Raw genomic sequence first — 21,870 nt, forward strand, 5'->3', positions numbered from 1 at the left:
GAACCAGCTGATGGGATGAGGAGTAGACGGAACCGGAGACAAACAGACCCGGGACCACGTGGACAATGACAGGAAGTAAGGCACACAAGATGAATTACATTTCAGAATAAAATTAACTCACTAATACAGTACATGTAAACAGACCGACTGAAACGCATTGACACAAAAATCAAAATTGAAATAGAGCCAAAGAAAAAGTCCAGAACAAATCCATCACCAGGCAGGAACCGGATCCGAGGCACTTGTGAATGTTGACGATCTGGAGAGATTTGGCGACATGGTTTCAGTTGTCGCTTCGTAAGAAAACTGACTTTGAGGCTTCGTAACGTCGAACCGTGGCACTTGAGGCTGTGGGAAGAGCATCGTCATGGCGGCAGACCATCAGACTTTGAGTCCTGTAGTTTTGAGGGTAAAAGTGAATATTTAAGACGAACATGGAACATGATTGTGTTTTCACATCTGTGACTCATCAATTCATCAAACATTTAATTAAATTCTCTGATTTCCTGTTTGTGACTCAGTGTGGAAATACTGCAGTCACAGTGTGATGTCATCAGCACCCCATCATGCCTGTGTGTGTGTGTGTGTGTGTGTGTGTGTGTGTGTGTGTGTATGCGCGCATACCAGCAGCTCCTTAGTGATGGCTGATCATTGTTAATAGGTTACCACGGTAACCAGCTGCCGGTAATGTGTTGTTTATTAGCATCTGGAGGAGAAGATGGAGGTGCTTCCAGCTGGAAGCTCTGATGGGTTCTAAATTGAAGACAGAAAGTTTTGCCACCTCCTGGCGTGTTGTGGAGAATGTGAACAACGGGATTAAGAAGAAACCGCAACAAAGCATTGGTACACATCGACGCCATTATGGCAACCGATGGAAACCAAGTGGTTTTATAATGGGATTTATAGGAATTATGAGGCAGACATGAAGGAACATTTAGTCCAGGAAAACGCTCCTTTGAGATCTTGGAAGAACGATCCCAGAATTTTACAGGAAACTTTAGGGGACCACTAATATTCTGGCACTGTTCAGGTTCCTTCATCACATTCCCGGAATTCTACAAGGGATGATTCCAAACTGTATATGTTCCCCCAAGAGATTACCTTAACATTCCCAGAACATTCCGAACAGTGTCTGCCAAATAACGTTCCACTACATCGAAGCGTTCCACCTGCTGTGGAACTTTCACACTGGTGGAAACATGCACAGGTGGTTCTAGGAATGGAACATTCCTCCTGGGCGGAGCTTTGTAACTGGTAGAATTTGGGTTGGAATCATGTCAGGCATTCCATCACCGCCCTGTAGCTCTGATGTGAAATGGTGTGTCAAATTCAGTTCTGGTTTGAGATGGAACATTTCTGGTTGGGAGGTTCTGACAGATGTGTCGTTTCAGGTCCAGTCGTTCAGGACAAGCCACACACCTGCATCATGACTCTCAAACCCTTTTCCCGCCAAATCAGCGCGGTTTCTTGCACCAAGACTTTTCTGACCCTGGTTCTGGCTGCTGTACTGGCCTGTGTTCTCAAGCGGAACGATTAGATCATGTCAAGATCTGTATTACTTTGTATTCTGTGTGCTGTGATGTTGCTGCCTTTGTTCTCCCTCCACTGTGATCTCTGTCTCTGATCTCATTTGTCTCACCTGTGTCTCGTTCTCCTGCCTCATCCTCCTCCTTCTTTGCCAGACTGTCTCTGTTACCCCGGTGTTCCAGCTCTCTGTTCTCGTTCTTACTCTGACAGCCTCTTGTACTTTGACCTTTTGCTACCTCCTGGATTAAAGAGCTGGTTTTGTGGGGTTAATCCCTTTCTCAATAGTGTTCTCAGCCAGTCACCTATCAAGACTAGATATTGTGTAGTAGTTGTAGTCCTACAAGTGTACGAACTGGTGTGGTTGGTCTACAGGTAGAATAACCCTGACCAGACTAAGAAGAGTTCTTGGTTATGTGAGGATGAGCAGCTCTTCGTGACCCACAGAGGTCTCAAGTCCAACAAGTATATTTGTTACAAAACAACAATCTTTCAGTGTCCGACCAGGCAACAGAGAATCATAAAGGCCCCCCCCCCAACAAGTTAAAGGGTTAAAACCATTCAACCATTGGCCAGGGGTGTCTCTAAGAGTGGCCGACAGTCGCAGGTTCCACCGCCGTGTCACCAGTGCATCTGAATACCAAACCACATGTGATAAAGAGGAACCTCTAAAACACCGTTCTAATGAACAGAAACACAACAACCCAGAAAACATGGCTGACTCAAACGCAGCAGGACAGTAGCAGCAGTTTATTTAGGTCTCAACAGTGTAACTCAGAATCATTCAGTGTGCAGAAATGGGTTCTGTTGAAGGAAATAGAAATAATAACAAGGTGGAGCCTGAACCTTGGGCTTAATCTACCTGGCAACTGCTAACCTGAGGCTCTACCACCACTCTACTACCTACAATTTAAGGTACTCACAAGGGCACAGCAAGTATTGATTGGGTCCATGTTCTACCATCGATATGTCTGCTTCTCTATTATAACCTGGGAACCTAGGAGTTCTCTTTGACCAGAACCCTTCGACTCCAGGACGCCTTCTTCCATCTACGTAACATCGCTAAGATCAGACACATCCTGGCTCAAAAAGACGCAGAAAAACTAGTCCCTGCTTTTGTCACTTCCAGACTGGATAACTGCACCTCCCTCCTACCAGGCTGGACTAACAAGTCCCTAAAGACTCTCCAGCTGGTCCAGAACGCTGCTGCCCGCGTGTTGACTAGAACTGGTAGCGGAGACCAGGTCTCTCCTGGACTGCTTCTCTGCATGGCTCCCTGTCAGATTCAGAATAGAATTTAAAATTCTTCTTCTACCATCAAAGTCCTCAACAATCAGGCTCCTTCATCCTTGACAGAGCTCCTAGTCCCCTATGATCCAGCTAGAACCCTTCACTCCCAGGGTGCAGTGTTCCTGCTGGTTCCTAGAGTTCTAACAGTAGAATGGAGCCAGAACCTTCAGCTATCAGGCTCCCCTCCTGTGGAACCGTCTCCCAGTTTCAGTCCAGGACCCAGACCCCCTCTCTATGTTTAAGAGCAGACTTAAGACCTCCTTGTTGATCAGGCTTATAGTCAGGACTGCTTAGGCTGGCCCTTAGATCTGCTGCTCTAGGCTCAGACTGCTGGGGATCTCCCATGATGCACTGGGCTTCTCTCTCCTCCTCCTGTCCTCATACGTGTTACTAACTCCTCTTCTTCTCCCCTCATCCCAGATCCTGGTGCTGCTGGAGGAGGCTCCAGACCTGAAGAGGCTCCAGCTGCCACCCGTAGCATCAGTATCAGTATTTGTATTAGTACTAGTAGTATTTATATCCGAATTCTCAATGCTATACTAGCATTAACATCAGCATTCTGTTTGCCAGCACATAATTTCATCATGTTATGCTGGAACTGATTGCTTGTTTTGAACCTGTCGATGTGATTATTGGTAGCTGGTTGTCGTTTGCTGTCTTTCTCCTTCCACCTGCTCACGTCCCCGTCTGTCCATCAGTCTCTCCTCCTTTCTCTCTCTCTTTATCTCTGTCCCTCTCTCTCCTTCTGTCTCTCTGTCTTCCTCCATTCTCTGTCTTTGTCTCTGTCCTGCTCTCCTGCTCTCTCTCCGTCCCCCACTGATCCTGGATCTGCTCCACCTTCCAGCAGTTTGTCCAGAGAGGAGAACTCTGGACAAACTGCTGGACATCCTGGACAATGTCAGCCACCCTCTGCACACTGTCACCACCAGCCAGAGAAGCCTGTTCAGCCAGAGGCTGCTCCTCCCCAAGTGCAGGACCAACAGACTGAAGAACTCCTTCATCCCCCGAGCGTGCAGTACAAGAGAATGAATATTATTATTATCATGATCATTATTGTTATTACTGCTGCTATTATTATTATCATTATTATTATTATTATTACTATTATTATTATTATTATTGCATTATATCATGATCATTATTGTTATTACTGCTTCTATTATTATCATATTATTCTATCTTATATTATATTATTATTATTATCATTATTATTGTTATAATAATAATAATTAACATTATAATTATTATTATTCCTGTTACTATGCACATATACAAAATCACATTCAGGTACACACACATATATGTATATATACGTATATATACATATATATGTATATATACGTATATATGTACATACATATATGTATATTTACATATATATGATATATATGTATATATGTATACATATATATGTGTATACATATATGTATAAATATATATGGATACATGTATATGTGTATACATATATACGTATACACATATATATGTGTATATATGTTTACATATATACGTATATATGTATACATATATGTGTATACATATATGTATAAATATATATGTGTATATATATGTATACACATATATATGTGTATATATGTATACATATATATGTGTATACATATATACACATATATATGTATACACATATGTATGTGTATATATGTATACATATATATGTATACATATATACACATATATGTATACATATATATGTATACATATATATGTATACATATATATGTGTATACATATATATGTGTATATATGTATACACATATGTATGTGTATATATGTATACATATATATGTATACATATATATGTATATGTATACATATATATGTATACATATATATGTATACATATATATGTATACATATATACACATATATATGTGTATACATATATACACATATATATGTATACATATATGTATAGTCTTTGTTTTCTTTTCTTTTCTATTTTCTATCCAGTTTTATTTATGTCTATTCTTTTTACCTTCATGGTAACGGTGCTGTGACTGTGTAGGAGATTGCAAGTTCCCTGGTGGAACGTCCAAAAGGGATTAATAAAGCAATCTGTCTGTCTGTCTGTCTGTCTGCTGGTAAAGGAAGGTTCTGGTGGCTGCTGTTGCAGGATGTGCTTGCTGATGGAGAATTGTTGGGTGGAGGTTCATTGAAGGAGGGAGGTGCTGGACCTGCTCTACTTGTGAAGTGTCATGAGGCGTCAGCTTCAGGTATTCCTTCCATGAATTCTATGACAGCCTGTGTGTTCTGTGCCAACAGGTGACAGAATTGCGGCTTCATCCAAACGAGCTGATTCTTTGCAACCGGATACACAAATAAAGCCAAATCTAAGAGCTCATTCCTGAAGATGAACTTTGAATGCTAACAAACATGAAATGAGTCATTTTCATTTGTTTTATCAGAGACTGAAGTATTTTTTTTTTAATGGTTAAGGTTTAATGGCTGCACGGTGGTGCAGTGGTCAGCGCTGTGGCCTCACAGCAAGAAGGTTCCGGGTTCGAGTCCCGGCTCGGGCACGGGATCTTTCTGTGTGGAGTTTGCATGTTCTCCCTGTTCCTGTGTGGGTTCTCTCCGGTACTCCGGCTTCCTCCCACCGTCCAAAGACATGCAATTTGGGGACTAGACTGATTGATTCTCTAAATTGACCGTAGGTATGAATGTGAGTGTGAATGGTTGTTCGTCTCTGTGTGTTGGCCCTGTGATGGACTGGCGACCTGTCCAGGGTGAACCCCGCCTCTCGCCCGTTGACGCTGGGATAGGCTCCAGCCCCCCCCCCCCCCCCGCGACCCTTACTAGTAAGGTTCCGGGTTCGAGTCCCGGCTCGGGCACGGGATCTTTCTGTGTGGAGTTTGCATGTTCTCCCTGTTCCTGTGTGGGTTCTCTCCGGTACTACGGCTTCCTCCCACCGTCCAAAGACATGCAATTTGGGGACTAGACTGATTGATTCTCTAAATTGACCGTAGGTATGAATGTGAGTGTGAATGGTTGTTCGTCTCTGTGTGTTGGCCCTGTGATGGACTGGCGACCTGTCCAGGGTGAACCCCGCCTCTCGCCCGTTGACGCTGGGATAGGCTCCAGCCCCCCCCCCCCCCGCGACCCTTACTAGTAAGGAATAAGCGGAAGACGACGATGGATGGCTGGATGTTTAAGGTTTATTCCTTTTTATTGGAGAGAAAATATTAAGTCCTAAAACTTTATCTCTAAATCATTTTCATGTTGTCAACTTGTCATCACCAGGGAAACACATTTTTAGCCTCCAGATCTTTACGGCACGGGGATGTGGCAAAAATGCGCCTGCGAATCAGTGGCGTCTCATCTTTTCACACCAAGGCTCCTATACGAGCACATACACTAGATTGCCAAAAGTTTTCGCTCACCTGCCTTGACTCACATATGAGCTTTAGTGACATCCCATTCCTAATCAATATGACGTGGGTCCACCCTTTGCAGCTAGAACAGCTTCAACTCTTCTGGGAAGGCTGTCCACAAGGTTTAGGAGTGTGTTTATGGGGATTTTTGACCATTCTTCCAGAAGCGCATTGGTGAGGTCACACACTGATGTTGGCCGACAAGGCCTGACTCTCAGTCTCTGCTCTAATTCATCCCAAAGGTGTTCTATTGGGTTGAGGTCAAGACTCTGTGCAGGCCAGTCAAGTTCATCCACACCAGACTCTGCCATCCACGTCTTTATGGACCTTCCTTTGTGCACTGGTAGTCATGTTGGAAGAGGAAGGGGCCGGCTCCAAACTGTCCCCACAAAGCTGGGAGCATGGAATTGTCCAAAATGTCTTGGTATGCTGAAGCATTCAGAGTTCCTTTCACTGGAACTAAGGGGCCAAGCCCAGCTCCTGAAAAACAACCCCACACCATAATCCCCCCTCCACCAAACTTTGCACTTGGCACAATGCAGTCAGACAAGTACCGTTCTCCTGGCAACCGCCAAACCCAGACTCTTCCATCAGATTGCCAGATGGAGAGGCGTGATTCGTCACTCCAAAGAACACGCCTCCACTGCTCTAGAGTCCAGTGGCTGCGTGCTTTACACCACTGCATCCAACGCTTTGCATTGCACCTGGTGATGTATGGCGTGGATGCAGCTGCTTGACCATGGAAACCCATTCCATGAAGCTCTCTGCGCACTGTTGTTGAGATAATCTGAAGGCCACACGAAGTTTGGAGGTCTGTAGTGATGGACTCTGCAGAAAGTTGGCGACCTCTTCGCGCTACGCGCTTCAGCATCCGCTGACCCCGCTCCGTCAGTTTACGTGGCCTACCGCTTCGTGGCTGAGTTGCTGTCGTTCCCAAAAACTCCCATTTCCTTATAATACAGCTGACAGTTGACAGTGGAATATTTAGGAGCGAGGAAATTTCCAGACTGGATTTGTTTCACAGGTGGCATCCTATCATAGTTCCATGCTGGAATTCACTGAGCTCCTGAGAGCGACCCATCCTTTCACAAACGTTTGTAAAGACAGTCTGCAGGCCTTGGTGCTTCATTTTATACACCTGTGGCCATGGAAGTGATTGGAACACCTGATTCTGATCATTTGGATGGGTGAGCAAATACTTTTGGCAATATAGTGTACAACAATAAGAAGCTGACTGGCGTGGGCTCGCTCTTCAAGGAGTTGGCCTTCTACATTTACATTTCAGCAGAAAAATGGTGCACCATGACCAGAGAAAGAGTTGATTTCAGTCTGAAACTGAAAGTCACGACATCAGTTGCTCAGTCGCTCAATCGCTCAGGGATTTGTTTGTCCTCTGAAATTTGTGTCGGGCTCAGAAATCCCATATTGACTGCTGCTCTACCACTCCAGGCTGCCCGTTTGTCCTCTTTCTCCTGGATTTTTACATTGTAATGAAATCCATCCATCATCCATCCATCCATCCATCCATCATCCATCCATCCATCCATCCATGTTCTCCCTCTCCTCCTGTTCAGGGTGGTGGGGGTGGAGCCTATCCCAGCAGCCTTCACCCTGGACGGGTCACCAGTCCATGGCAGGGCCAACACATAGAGACAGACAACCATTGGCTCTCCCAGCCACGCCTACGGTCAATTTAGAGTCTGGATTAACCTGGTCCCCTCTTGATGTCTTTGGACTGTGGAGGAAGCTGGAGTACCAGAGAGAACCCAGCAGGAACAGGGAGAACATGGAGACTCACCCAGAAATACCCCATGCTCCAGCCGGGGCTCGAACCTGGAACCTTCTTGGGAGGCGACGGTGCGTAAGGAAATAGATGCTAATTTTTTTTTAAGTGCAAAGAAGTGTTGTCTTCCTGCTGGGGTGAAATTTGACAGCGAGGCCCCACCGCGTGAACGTGTCACTAAGTCCCGCTGGTGTGTCGTGAGGTCGCTTCCACTGAGCTGAACATTTTCTATCAGACATCGTCTTGTAAATGTTGCGTGGGCGACTCTGCTGCGTCTTTGTTTAATGGAGATATCAGCCGGCGCTAATGAAGTCTGCTAATCCTCTGTATGCTCCGTTAATTCCTCCCAGCGGCGGATTCTCTGGTTGTGTTTGTGGTGGATGAACGCCGCCCGCTGCTGCCACTGATGCTTTTATTGTTTTATTCTTCATTTAAAGTCAATCAGCACTAATGGAAGTTTGTTTAACCTTCTTTCATCACCTCGCACACGCCGCTGTCAGTCAAATACACAGAGCATCATGGGACCTGAGGGGGAGGGGCATGAGCCTTCAAAAGGGCAGCAGGGAGAAGAGCACAAGCAGAGGCCAACTGAGATCCAGAACCAGGACCAGAACCAGAGGAAGTAGCCTGAACAGCAGACAGTAAGAAGCTTCGTCAAACCATTTCTCCTCTGTTCATGTCTCTGCTACCTTTCTTCTTCTCGTCTCCTGTAGGTATGCAGTGTGTTCTGTGTCCCGCCATCTTGGTCCTGTTGGTTCTGTACACCCCGGGTGTTTCAACACAGCCTGCCAGAGACCAAGACCAGTACCAGAATCAGGACCTGGATATGGAGCTACGTCACGCCAGACTGCTGCAACGAGCTCGTAGCGTAGGCCTCCTGTCGCAGGTCAGAAATTCTGCAGCCAATCAAAATGACCCGTTTCTTTCATTAGCCTGAAGTTACCAGACTACTAACTGCGGTTAGCAAAAGCTACCAGCCAGCCAATCAGCTTGTTACTGACACTTGTGCCCACGCCAAGTTTGGTGGTCAGGTTTTTTTCTGTTTTTGGTTGTCAAGCCTCACACACACACACACACACACACACACACACACACACACACACACACACACACACACACACACAGGGACAGAGATTGTACATGCTAGTTTGCAGCATCTCAGATGTGATTTCTACTGAATCAGGTTCTAGAGTTAATGAGAACCTTCACTGCTCGGTTCCGTCAGGTGGCCTGGTGCCACTTCCATGTTTTCCGGCTTCTTCAGAACCTACCATCTGATGTCAGGTGGTTCTGCTTGCAGGAGTGGAGTAAACGCGCGGTGGAAGACCTGTTGGCTCAGATGTCTTTGCCAGAGGCCGAGGCCCAGCGGGACGCCGAGGTGGTTTCCATGGCAACAGGAGGAAGGATGAACCTGGAGCGCTCTGTTGACCCCCCCAACAACTTGCCCCAACGTGAACGTAAAGCTGGCTGCAAGAATTTCTATTGGAAGGGCTTCACTTCCTGTTAGAGCCCCGCCCAGGTACCTGCCTCTGGACAGGCCCCGCCCCCAGTATCTGGTGTTCATTGTCTCACCTGTCTGTTTTCTGTTCCCAGTTTAAGGCCAGGCTTTTATTGGACCCACCTGACCAATCCCAGATCACCTGAGAAACTCGATGCACCAATCAGCTGCTGCCTGACAGCTTGTACCCACGTTACGATTGTAATTAAATCAATTAAAGAGAAAAACCTGACGTTTGTGGCTCCACCTCCATTTTGTCCAGGTGACTCTCAAAAGTTTCACAGAGAGATGAGCTGCAGGTTATTGACGAACTGATAACTGATCGATCAGTGTCTCCAATGGATCGTAAAACTGGGAACACTGGGAGGAGTACTGGGAGGAACACAAGGAGAAGTACTGGGAGGAACTCCAGGAGGAGTACGGGGAAGACTGGGAGGAGTACTGGAAGGACTGGGAGGAACACAAAGAGAAGTTCTGGGAGGAGTACTGGGAATAATGGGAGGTGTACTAGGAGTAACGCAAGGAGAAGTACTGGGAGGAGAACTAAGTGGACTGAGACAAATACTGGGAAGACAGAGAGAAACACTTGTAAGAGTACTAGGCAGACTGGGAGGAGTAGTGGGCAGACTGGGAGTTGTGGGTTTGTCTGGAAACAACAGCAGGTTTCTGTGTTTGAACAAACTAATGAAACTTTAATGGAGATCAGAGGGGGAGCAAATATTGACGGAACACATTAAACCCAGCTGTGTGTGTGTGTTTATGTGTGTGTGTGTGTGTGTGTGTGAGAAAGAGAGAGAGAGAGAGAGAGAGAGAGAGAGAGAGAGACTAAAGCGCCGCATGACTTTATTTAAAGAACCAATCAGCGAGGGGGATGGAGAACATCCATGAATGTTAATATTCATGTCACAGTTTGAGTTAAATAATAATTCCAGCCTTTCACCCCGAGGGAAAGAACATACGTGTTCTCATGTTCACGTGTTTATGTTTTCAGGCTCCACATTTGTGTTTCACTGTTCCATCATCACGTTTTGACACATTTGACGGACACTCGGTTTAATAAACGATTTAGGAAAACAGAGGTGTTTCAAATTTATTCCCTCTCTTTTTAATCTGCTCAACTGTTTATTCATCATTCTTATAAATCTGTTTCATCCTTGTGCAGAACCTTGAATTGTTCTGCATGAGAACCTGAGTTTAGTGAACACGTAGAGAACTGTTAAGGTTAATCTGTGGTCATCGGGGAGCCACGGAGGGGGAGGCCGGAACGGGGAGGTGTGCTCACGGTGGTGTTCACGTTATCTCTGACCATCACCTGCCGCAGGTGAGCTGCCGTGATGTCAGTGATGTCACGACTGTCAGGTTTGCAAGCCTCCAACGAACATTCAATTACGAGAGGAAAAGAATTTGAAAGTTTGTTCCAATAAAAACTGAAACTGCCTGAAAATAATTGGAAACAGATAAAAATGTTATCAGGTGTGTGTGTGTGTGTGTGTGTGTGTGTGTGTGTGTAGGTGTGGGTGTTTTATCTCATCCTGTCAGTTTGTTGGTCACAGTTAGTCACTGTCTCCATGGCGACGTGATGGCCTCCTGGGTGCCACTTCATAACAACAACAATAATGCTTCTACTATACAACAATTATAGAAACTAAAAGTGTCTGCTGCACCACCACCATCACCTCCATCACCAACACCATCAACACCACAATCACTTCTGTCAACACCACCACCACCATCACCTCCATCACCACCACCACCATCACCAACACCACCATCAACACCACCATCACTTCTGCCATCACTACCACCACCATCTTTAATGACAAAATTGTCCTTATTAGAGAGAAAATTCACCTCCTCCTGCCATCAGCTGACAACATGGCCCCTATAGCCTCAGAACCCTTAGAGGCTGCTGGAGGACCAGACGTACACTTTGACAGTTTTTCTACTGTTAGCCTTGATGAGCTCAGTTCAATCATTTCCTCCTCTAAACCATCCACCTGTCTTCTAGACCCCATCCCAACCAAGCTACTTAAAAACTCTCTACCCCTCGTTAGCCCCTCCCTCTTAGATATGATCATTGTGTTGCTATTATCTGGTTACGTCCCACAGTCCTTTAAAGTGGCAGTAATTAGACCCCTTCTCAAAAAAGCAACCCTGGATCCAGAAGTTTTGGCCAACTACAGACCAATATCAAATCTTCTTTTTCTCTCCAGAATTCTGGAGAAAGCATTTGCTAAACAGCTGTGTGACTGTCTCCATAGCAACAGCCTATTAGAGGATTTCCAGTCAGGGTTCAGGATTCATCCTAGCACAGAAACAGCACTCGTCAGAGTTACCAATGACCTCCTACTATCATCAGATGAGGGACTGGTCTCTGTGCTGGTCTGATTAGATCTTAGTGCAGCTTTTGATACCATTGACCACCATATCCTTCTACGGAGACTGGAACCTGTCATTGGCATTAAAGGAACTGCACTAAACTGGTTCAGGTCATATTTACCAGGTCAATCTCATTTTGTACTCACTAATGATAAACCCTTGGAAACCACTGCAGTCACTTATGGTGTTCCTCAAGGCTCTGTGCTTGGACCAGTCCTCTTCACCCTTTATCTGCTTCCTCTCGGTCACATTATTAGGAAACACTCAATTAATTTTCACTGTTATGCTGACGACTCACAGCTGAACACATCAATGATCCACATGAAATAAATCAGCTGACTAAACTGGAGGCCTGTCTGAAGGAGATAAAAACTTGGATGACTCTTAATTTCCTTTTATTAAACTCCAATAAAACTGAAGTCATTGTCCTGGGCCCAAAACATCTTAGAGACACCCTATCTAATGAGACAGGTACCCTGGAAGGCATTACCTTGGCCCCCAGCACGACCGTAAGGAACCTAGGAGTTCTTTGATCAGGATCTGTCCTTTAATGCCCACATCAAGCAAATTTCTAGGACTGCTTTCTTTCATCTACGTAACATCGCTAAGATCAGACACATCCTGTCTCAAAAGGATGCAGAAAAACTAGTCCATGCCTTTGTCACTTCCAGGCTGGATTACTGCAATTCCCTCCTATCAGGCTGCACCAGTAGGTCCCTAAAGACTCTCCAGCTGGTCCAGAACGCTGCTGCCTGCGTGTTGACGAGAACTAGTAGAAGAGACCAGGTCTCTCCTGTACTGGCTTCTCTGCATGGCTCCCTATCAAATTCAGAATAGAATTCAAAATTCTCCTTCTACCATCAAAGTCCTCAACAGTCAGGCACCTTCATATTTGACAGAGCTCCTAGTCCCCTATGATCCAACTAGAGCCCTTCGCTCCCAGGATGCAGGGTTACTGGTGGTTCCTAGAGTTCTAACAGTAGAATGGGAGCCAGAGCCTTCAGCTATCAGGCTCCGCTCCTGTGGAACCGTCTCCCAGTTCCAGTCCAGGATGCAGGCACCCTCTCGACCTTTAAGAGCAGACTTAAGACCTCCTTTTTGATCAGGCTTATAGTTGGGCTGCTTAGGCTGGCCCTTAGATATGCTGCTATAGGCTTAGGCTGCTGGGGGATCTCCCATGATGCACTGGGCTTCTCTCGACTCTTCTCTGTCCTCCTATATTTGTCATGCATAAATCATACTCATACATATTACTAACTCCTCTTCTTCTCCCCTCATCCCAGATCCCGGGTGCTGCTGGAGGAGGCTGCAGACCTGAAGAGGCTCAAGCTGCCACCCGTAGCTCCACCTGCTCACGTCCCCGTCTGTCCATCAGTCTCTTCCTTTTCTCTCTCTTTATCTCTGTCCCTCTCTTTCCTTCTGTATATATGTCTTCCTCCATTCTCTGTCTTTGTCTCTGCCCCGCTCTCCTGCTCTCTTTCCCTCCAACCGGTCAAAGCAGAAGGCCGTCCCCACTGATCCTGGATCTGCTCGATGTTCCTGCCTGGTAAAAGGAAGGTTTTTGTCGCCGCTGTTGCAGGATGTGCTGCTGATGGAGAATTGTTGGGTGGAGGTTCATTGAAGGAGTGAGGTTCTAGACCTGCTCTACCTGTAAAGTGTCATGAGATAACTTTTGTTGTGATTTGGTGCTATACAGATAAAATTGACTTGACTTGACTTGACTCCATCACCAACACCATCACCTCCATCACCGACATCATCAATACCACAATCACTTCTGTCAACACCACCATCACCATCACCAATACCACCATCATCACCATCACTTCTGCCATCACTACCATCACCATCAGCACCACCATCACTTCTGTCAACACCACCACCACCATCACCTCCATCACCACCACCACCATCACTTCTGTCATCACTACCACCTCCATCAACACCACCAACACCACCATCACCATCACCAATACCACTATCACTTCTGCCATCACTACCACCACCATCAGCGCCACCATCACATCTGTCAACACCACCTTCACCTCCATCACCACCGCCATCACCAACACCACCATCAACACCACCATCACTTCTGCCATCACTACCACCTCCATCACCACTACCATCATCAACACCACCATCACCCCTACCATCATCAACACCACCATCACCACTACCATCATCAACACCACCATCATCATCACCGATACCACCATCACTTCTGCCATCACTACCATCACCATCACCATCACCATCACCATCACATCACCTCCACCAACACCACCACATCACCTCCACCATCACCACCATCAACTGGTCTGACGGCTCCTCCAATGAAGTCACAGGTGGTGTTGGGGGGGAGGATCTAGTCACGACTCTCAGCGTCTGGCCAATCAAACGCCTGGTTTGACACGAATGTGTTCTGCTGTCCGGACTAATCGCTGAGCACAGACACAGCAGGCATCTGTCTGTCAAACCCAACCATCGCACACATCGTCTCGTCCACTTGATTAGACGCTCAGCATGACCATGTGACGCCCAGCATCTCCCTCAACACCCAGTGGGATTCTGGGAAATACGCCCACACAGAGAGGAGGACTCATTGGCCTTCCAGGACGTTTAGAGGCTCAAGGAGGATCTGAGATGAGCCAATGGAGCGAGAGAGGACAGGAGACAAGGAGATTCCTCCTCCACTGTGACAGCTTCCTGTTTCACATATCCATGACATCATCACTGATCAGCTTATTGATCGACCCTGATTGTGTGCAGCAGCGGATTACTGATGGATGTCAGAGTTTGTTGCATCTGTTTGCTGTTCATCCAGCGACAACAGGCTGAACCAATCAGCAGACAGCTGCTGCCACAGGACCTGTTGCTGAGCCGCTTCCATGATAACTGCAGCTGACGGCTGTGAAATCGGCCCTGGCGTCTGCAGTCAAGTCACCTGACAGCGAGGAGATGGCGAGCAACACCAACGAAGGCCCAAATAGTAGCCGTTGCTCCTGGGCAATTGTGAGCACTGACTGTCGGCCGCCGCCGCCGTCACAGACTCACAGGTAGAATCGTGTTGAAATTGCTGCTTCCTGAAACGTCTCTGGTTTATTTAAGAGTCAAGGCGGCGACAGCTGAGCCAACCAGCACACAGCAGTGGTGGAGTGCTCCACCCACGCACGGCTCCACCGTCACGTCTGACCAGAGGCATTCACACCTGCCCGCCGACTCGTCCGCAGGTCAGTGTGCTGGTCGCCACCGGGTCGTTGCAGCAGATCTAGGCTGAAGCGATTTAGGAGCTGTCTGACATCCAGCTGATGCCCAGCAGCCAATCAGATGCAAGCACTGAGTATAAGCAACACTCTCAGGTACAACTGCAGTTGTACTGCAGGATTGTGAACTCACCTGTCAGATGACATCATCATCATCATCATCGTTGTCGTCGTCATCATGTATCTGAGTGACAAGGAGCTTCATCCAAACTTTAACCAGTTGGCCTACATGGCTATGATCCAGCAGAGTGTGTGTGTGTGTGTGTGTGTGTGTGTGTGTGTGTGTGCGTGTCTGTGTGTGCGTGCGCGTGTGTGCGTGTGAAAGAGAGAGAGGGAGAGAGCAGGAAGGAAGACTAAGTGTTTGAAAACGGATCATTTGACTAAAGCGGCGGGAGGCGGAAACATCATCATCATCATCATCATCATCATCAGTCTCCCACCATCTGAACACGCTCCGTGACGTCAGCGCCGCCTTATAAGAGCCGCCGTGACGGGACAAGAGCAGAAGGTCCGCTGACCCGCAGACAGACCGACAGACATGATGGTCTCCTCCTGCTCCTCCTCCTCCTCGTCTTGCTCCTCTTCGCGCCTCCGCTGCCTCCTCCTGCTCCTCCTGTCCTTCACCGCCTGCATCAGCTGCTCCGCCGCCGGGCAGAGAGACTCTAAACTCCGCCTGCTGCTGCACCGGACCCCGCTGACGGGCTCCAAGCAGGTGACCCCGCACCCGCCCGTTGTTTTATTTGTTAACTTTAATAACTTTTTTTTTTTTTGGGGGGGGGGGGGGGGGTTATGCAAAAAGAATCAAAATGCAACTGAAAAACCAATAAAACTTCAAGTTGATGTTCTGAACATCTGCAGGTTTTTTATGTAGAACCTGAAATATTTCAGACACAGCAAAGGTCCAGATGTTGACTCACCATGTCTTCATATCTGGGGACAATTGTAGAAGCCGATGGACATAAAAACCCCTGTTTTTGAGTCAAAATCACTGGACTGTGAGTGTAAAGAATGAGATTCTCAGGAACCAAATGTTTTGTTTTAAATGACTAAACTATGTTGTTAGACTTGGATTTGTTTAAAGGTGATGTCACTGGTGATGTCACGGCTGAGTATTTCAGTAAGAGTAAAATTAAAATATCCCTTGTTTTACTGAGGACTCTAGAAGACCCTCATAGACCCTCAGGGGTCCCCAGACCCCATTGTGAGAAGCCCATTTACAGCTGTGAATGATAACACTTGGTTGCCGTGACAATTGATGACATCAGCTCGGTCTCATCTCCTTCATCGAACCCGTCTTGAGTCCAAATCTTCTTCAGGTCGAACCGCAGTTTCACTCAGGATTTGGTTTACTGACGAGCTCCAAGCTGCTGGTCTCGTATTCGCTTTCAAACGAGGAAACGACAGGATCCTCCGTTGTTGAGAGAACGAATGTCTGAAGATTGACTGAAGAGTGGGTTGTGGGTGGCGTGTGGTGAGGGACAGGTGAGGCGTCCGAGCTGTGACTGGTGTATTGATGCTTGTATTCCAGGACGTGACTCGCTCCTCGCTGGCAGAGCTGCTCCTCTCGGACCTCCTGCAGATGGAGAACGAGGCTCTGGAGGAGGACAACTTTACTTTGGGTGCAGGAGATCCGGAGGACAGCCATGTGGACCTGGAACGAGCCGCCTCCGCTGGCGGCGGCCCGCTACTCACCCCTCGAGAGCGTAAAGCCGGCTGCAAGAACTTCTTCTGGAAAACCTTCACGTCCTGCTGAGATCTTCATCGTCACCATCGCGCCTCCTCCTCCTCCTCCTCCCTCCAGAACCTGTACAGAACCTTTATCAGTCTGATTACTGATGCGTAGTTCGGTGTTCAGATTTTTCCAGGAAAACTTGATGAATCTTTGTGAATGTACATGTTTGTGTATTGAGCAGATGAATCTATTTTTAATTGTTGGTTTGAATAAAAGCTGTTTGAGACAGAGTTTGGTGAGGGCTGGTTGACGGGGGGGGGGGGGGTCATGAACCGGTCAGTCAGCACAGCTGATCCAGGTGTGGGGGTGATGATGCCACAGCGTTTCATTCTCCGCTGTTGGTTCTGTGTGCTCGAAGAACCTCCCTGTGAGACTTTGATCAAATTGCCACTAAATAAAAGAGGAAGCGTGGAACTGGAAACAGGAAACTGGGTCCTGGCGGCTGTTCTCAGCTCGCTGCAGCATCTCAAACGAGCCAGTGAGCTCGTTAGCTTGTGTGTAGCCTTCGCAGCGCTCGCTCAAGACAGCAAGCACTCGACAAAAGCTCTTCTCAATGGTAAATGAGTGTGACTGGAGCTTCCCATCACCATGACAACCACCACCTGGACACTAAAACGCAACACGTTTCCATGCCAATGCGATCGCATCACGATTCCCCAGATACCTATTTATTTATAATAAAAAAGGTGTTTATTTGCAAGAGTTTAAAAACTTGACCAAGACCCTCCCGTTCCCCCAGCAACCAGGCATCAGGACGCCGTCCAGTCGGCCATTTTTGAGCAACGTTTCAGAAAAGCTTGTTTTTAATCAGTTGAGTTATATCCTGAACCTCCACAGTCTGTTGGAACGCTACCAGTCTGACAGTGGGTGTGTCCACGGCCTCGGGTCAAACATGGCCACGAGAGGCGCTTGGCTCTGGTCCTGCTGGACTCCCGGATTATTTATCGTGAGAATTAGAATTTGATCTGCAGCACTGAGGAGGAACATCAGTGCAGACGGCAGCACACGCATGAGGGCGTTCAGCAGCAGGCATGAGAACGGTGGGCGGAAGAAATGGTGGCGTTGTTTGAAGACCCTGACCGTACCCTCACTAACCAGAGTGATGAAGCGGTGGCCATGTTGGTGATGCGTGTCTGCCTCATGGAACTACAACGTCCTGCAGATGGACTACAGAACGGCCATCTTTGATTCTCCACCTCATTTGTGGGAAAAATATAACGTCATTACTGAGTGTGAACCTGAAGTAAAAGTTGACAGGAAATGACGTCACACTGAGAAGGTTCACACCCACTCCTCCTCCTGTCAATCATATTTACCAGTTATTATTGTAGGAAATCACTGACACACCAGTGACTTTTATTTTAGTCTACAAATCCACTGTCACGTCATGTTCTCAGTGTCAGCGTCCTCTGGTTGCCGTGGTAACGTCTGTTGAGTTGAGAGATGAAGCAAATAAGCAGGTGATCAACATGTCAATCACTTTGATCTGCCACCGAGCAGCCGTCCTCCTCACAGCTGATTGGTTCCTGGCTGCTGTTGATATGATGATGTCATGTTGGGACAATAGGCTGCTAACGTCCTCCAGGTGTGGAGCAGCAGAACTACACCTGTAGAGCAGCAGAACTACGCCTGTAGAGCAGCAGAACGACACCTGTAGAGCAGTCAGAACTACACCTGTAGAGCAGCGGAACTACACCTGTAGAGCAGTCAGAACTACACCTGTAGAGCAGCCAGAACGACACCTGTAGAGCAGTCAGAACTACACCTGTAGAGCAGCGGAACTACACCTGTAGAGCAGTCAGAACTACACCTGTAGAGCAGCCAGAACGACACCTGTAGAGCAGCAGAACGACACCTGTAGAGCAGTCAGAACTACGCCTGTAGAGCAGCGGAACTACACCTGTAGAGCAGCAAGAGCTCCACCTGTGGAGCAGTGGAACTACACCTGTAGAGCAGCCAGAGCTACACCTGTAGAGCAGCCAGAACGACACCTGTAGAGCAGCGGAACTACACCTGTAGAGCAGTCAGAACTACGCCTGTAGAGCAGCGGAACTACACCTGTAGAGCAGCCAGAGCTACACCTGTAGAGCAGCGGAACTGCACCTGTAGAGCAGCCAGAGCTACACCTGTAGAGCAGCGGAACTACACCTGTAGAGCAGCAGAACTACACCTGTAGAGCAGTCAGAACTACGCCTGTAGAGCAGCGGAACTACACCTGTAGAGCAGCAAGAGCTACACCTGTGGAGCAGTGGAACTACACCTGTAGAGCAGCCAGAGCTACACCTGTAGAGCAGCGGAACTACACCTGTAGAGCAGCAGAACTACACCTGTAGAGCAGCCAGAACGACACCTGTAGAGCAGCGGAACTACACCTGTAGAGCAGCAGAACTACACCTGTAGAGCAGCCAGAACGACACCTGTACAGCAGCGGAACTACACCTGTAGAGCAGTCAGAACTACGCCTGTAGAGCAGCGGAACTACACCTGTAGAGCAGCCAGAGCTACACCTGTACAGCAGCGGTACTACACCTGTAGAGCAGCAGAACTACACCTGTAGAGCAGCGGAACTACACCTGTAGAGCAGCAAGAGCTACACCTGTGGAGCAGCAGAACTACACCTGTAGAGCAGCCAGAATGACACCTGTAGAGCAGCGGAACTACACCTGTAGAGCAGTCAGAACTACGCCTGTAGAGCAGCGGAACTACACCTGTAGAGCAGCCAGAGCTACACCTGTAGAGCAGCGGAACTACACCTGTAGAGCAGCCAGAACTACGCCTGTAGAGCAGCAGAACTACACCTGTAGAGCAGCGGAACTACACCTGTAGAGCAGCCAGAACTACGCCTGTAGAGCAGCAGAACTACACCTGTAGAGCAGCGGAACTACACCTGTGGAGCAGCGGAACTACGCATGTAGAGCAGTAGAACTACATCTGTGGAGCAGCGGAACTACACCTGTGGAGAAGCGGAACTACGCCTGTAGAGCAGTAGAACTACATCTGTGGAGCAGCGGAACTACACCTGTTGAGCAGCGGAACTATGCCTGTAGAACAGCGGAGCTACACCTGTAGAGCAGCCAGAACTACACCTGTGGAGCAGCGGAACTACGCCTGTAGAGCAGCGGAACTACACCTGTAGAGCAGCGGAACTACACCTGTGGAGCAGTGGAACTACACCTGTAGGAGGAATCGCTGCTCCACCTGGAGCTGCTGGAATATGCTGGAGAGTCAGAACATGGTGGTTCTGGTTCTGGCTTCCTTTCTTGTCCAATCTCTGATGAACAGAACCCAGATTGACCTTTGCTAGAACAGCAATGATGGAGCAATGATGTGTGTGTGTGTGTGTGTGTGTGTGTGTGTGTGTGTGTGTTTGTGAGAGAGAGAGTGAGATGCTGTTTTGCAGCTGATTAGTTGTCTTTGTTTTCATTGAATTATCTTTTCAAGGTGACACACACATACACACACATACACACATACACACACACACGCAGTAGGATGACACCAGCAGCCGTCCGAGGTCACAGAGGTCAAACTACTGTCAGGGCTCTGGACCAATCACTGAGCAGCTGATGAAGCAAAGAAACAATAACTGTTGCCGTGGAAATGTTATCGGTGGGCTGCAGGTGTGGAGTCGTGTCAGACTGAGCAGGTGACCGATGGTCCCGCCATCATTAATCAACGTGGTTCCCCGTCACGCTCTCTTGTTTTTTGTTTATGATGGTTTTCTGGTTCCCTCCCCTCAGGTGTCGACATCTCAAATATTGAATATTTATTCTTTATTCAAAATTGTGATCATCTCTGATTCTGCGTGACATCATCTAGACGATGACCAACCAGCATCTCATCTCGTGGTGAGGAGGAGGAGGAAGAGAGGAGGAGGAGAGGAGGAGGAGGAGAGGAGGTGGAGGAGAGGTCTCAAACATTTCACCTTAAATAAAGGGAATCATTCTTGGTTGAGCGGAGAACCACAGAGCGACCCTCGAGGACCACTGGGGATCTCCAAACCTCACTTTGAGAACCTTTGTCCTGCTGTTGGTCCCAGTTGTTGCTGTGTGTGGTCATGTGACACCTCAGGTGTTCACCAGGGCGTCCAGTGGGGGGTGCCATTGACCCTCGGAGGAGTCCCAGCGATGGCTGGATTCCTGTCTGTATTTTCCTCGTCCCATGGAGGGGACGGTGGTTTGTCCCTTTGCCTGCCTGAGGACAAGCATTTTGATGTTAAATAAAATAAAACTTTATTTTCATTTCAAAAAACAACAAAAGACTGTTTTTGCCAAAAAAAAAACATAAATACGAGGCATGAAGTAATAAACAGTTGGCAAATGGAACTGACAACAAATATAAAAGACAACAATAAATAAATAAACAAGACGCTCAGAATTTATTTACTTTTGTTTGCCTCCTTTTTTACATCCACCCCCCCCCCATCATCCTGTTATTATGGTGTTGTAGGAGTTAGATACTGAAGAGGAGGAGAAGATACTGAGATGGTAACCCGAGTGTGACCTCAATGTAAGGAACGACGTTACTCTGTGTGTGTGTGTGTGTGTGTGTGTGTGTGTGTGTGTGTGTGTGTGTGTGTGTGTGAGAACAACATTCATTCAGAGCTCAATGAAAATTCAAAAAAACTCAGACAACAGCAAACACTCAGCGCCACGTGGTCCCCCCCCCCCGTCACCCGTCCGGGGTCCCACTCCCCCCCCCCCAGCAGGAGCTGTGTACCTGAGCCCACAGGCTGTTGCAGTCAGACAGACCCCCAGTGGTGGGACAGTGAATCACACATCAACCTCTGAATCCTCCAACACGTCTACGGCTCCTACATGTGTGTTCTCATGTTATAGACTGATACTGGAGGAATTGGTAGTAGTACTAGTAGTACAAGTAGTACAAGTAATAGTTTTGCTCAGTATTGCATGTGGTTATTTGTTGTATTTATAATCACAATCCAGACTGATGGAGATATGTAGATAGATAGAGAGATAGAGAGAGAGAGCGAGAGAGAGAGAGAG

General features: G+C 47.5%; 2 protein-coding genes across 3 annotated transcripts; both read left to right on the forward strand.

Annotated features, from left to right (window-relative positions):
* The first annotated feature begins 8,704 nt into the window (after positions 1-8,704).
* Positions 8,705-9,631, forward strand: sst1.2 (somatostatin 1, tandem duplicate 2). The gene is made up of 3 exons (XM_086215293.1): positions 8,705-8,875; positions 9,290-9,508; positions 9,583-9,631. The coding sequence occupies exons 1-2, from the start codon at positions 8,705-8,707 to the stop codon at positions 9,494-9,496; spliced, it is 378 nt and encodes a 125-aa protein (XP_086071419.1). The 3' UTR covers positions 9,497-9,508; positions 9,583-9,631.
* A 5,939-nt stretch (positions 9,632-15,570) lies between these two features.
* Positions 15,571-16,980, forward strand: sst1.1 (somatostatin 1, tandem duplicate 1). Of its 2 annotated transcripts, none has more exons than XM_086216858.1 (2): positions 15,571-15,844; positions 16,661-16,980. In XM_086216858.1, the coding sequence occupies exons 1-2, from the start codon at positions 15,671-15,673 to the stop codon at positions 16,883-16,885; spliced, it is 399 nt and encodes a 132-aa protein (XP_086072984.1). In that variant the 5' UTR covers positions 15,571-15,670; the 3' UTR covers positions 16,886-16,980. The 2 variants fall into 2 exon arrangements, 1 of the variants encoding a protein (XP_086072984.1); XR_015118227.1 differs by lacking the exon at positions 15,571-15,844 and adding an exon at positions 16,452-16,582 and having other exon boundaries at positions 16,661-16,678.
* Positions 16,981-21,870: the final 4,890 nt, after the last annotated feature.

The sequence above is a fragment of the Aulostomus chinensis genome, chromosome 10, assembly GCF_037954235.1.
Source record: "Aulostomus chinensis isolate RoL2024-O1b breed Wild chromosome 10, RoL_Achi_v1.0, whole genome shotgun sequence".
Taxonomy (NCBI): Eukaryota; Metazoa; Chordata; class Actinopteri; order Syngnathiformes; family Aulostomidae; genus Aulostomus; species Aulostomus chinensis.

Bases quoted from the DNA above. Each gene is read 5' to 3' on its own strand.
- sst1.1 (XM_086216858.1), top strand. From the start codon at position 15,671: ATGATGGTCTCCTCCTGCTCCTCCTCCTCCTCGTCTTGCTCCTCTTCG. The intron at 15,845-16,660 runs GTGACCCCGCAC...CTTGTATTCCAG, and splicing joins CGCTGACGGGCTCCAAGCAG to GACGTGACTCGCTCCTCGCT.
- sst1.2 (XM_086215293.1), top strand. From the start codon at position 8,705: ATGCAGTGTGTTCTGTGTCCCGCCATCTTGGTCCTGTTGGTTCTGTAC. The intron at 8,876-9,289 runs GTCAGAAATTCT...TTCTGCTTGCAG, and splicing joins GCGTAGGCCTCCTGTCGCAG to GAGTGGAGTAAACGCGCGGT.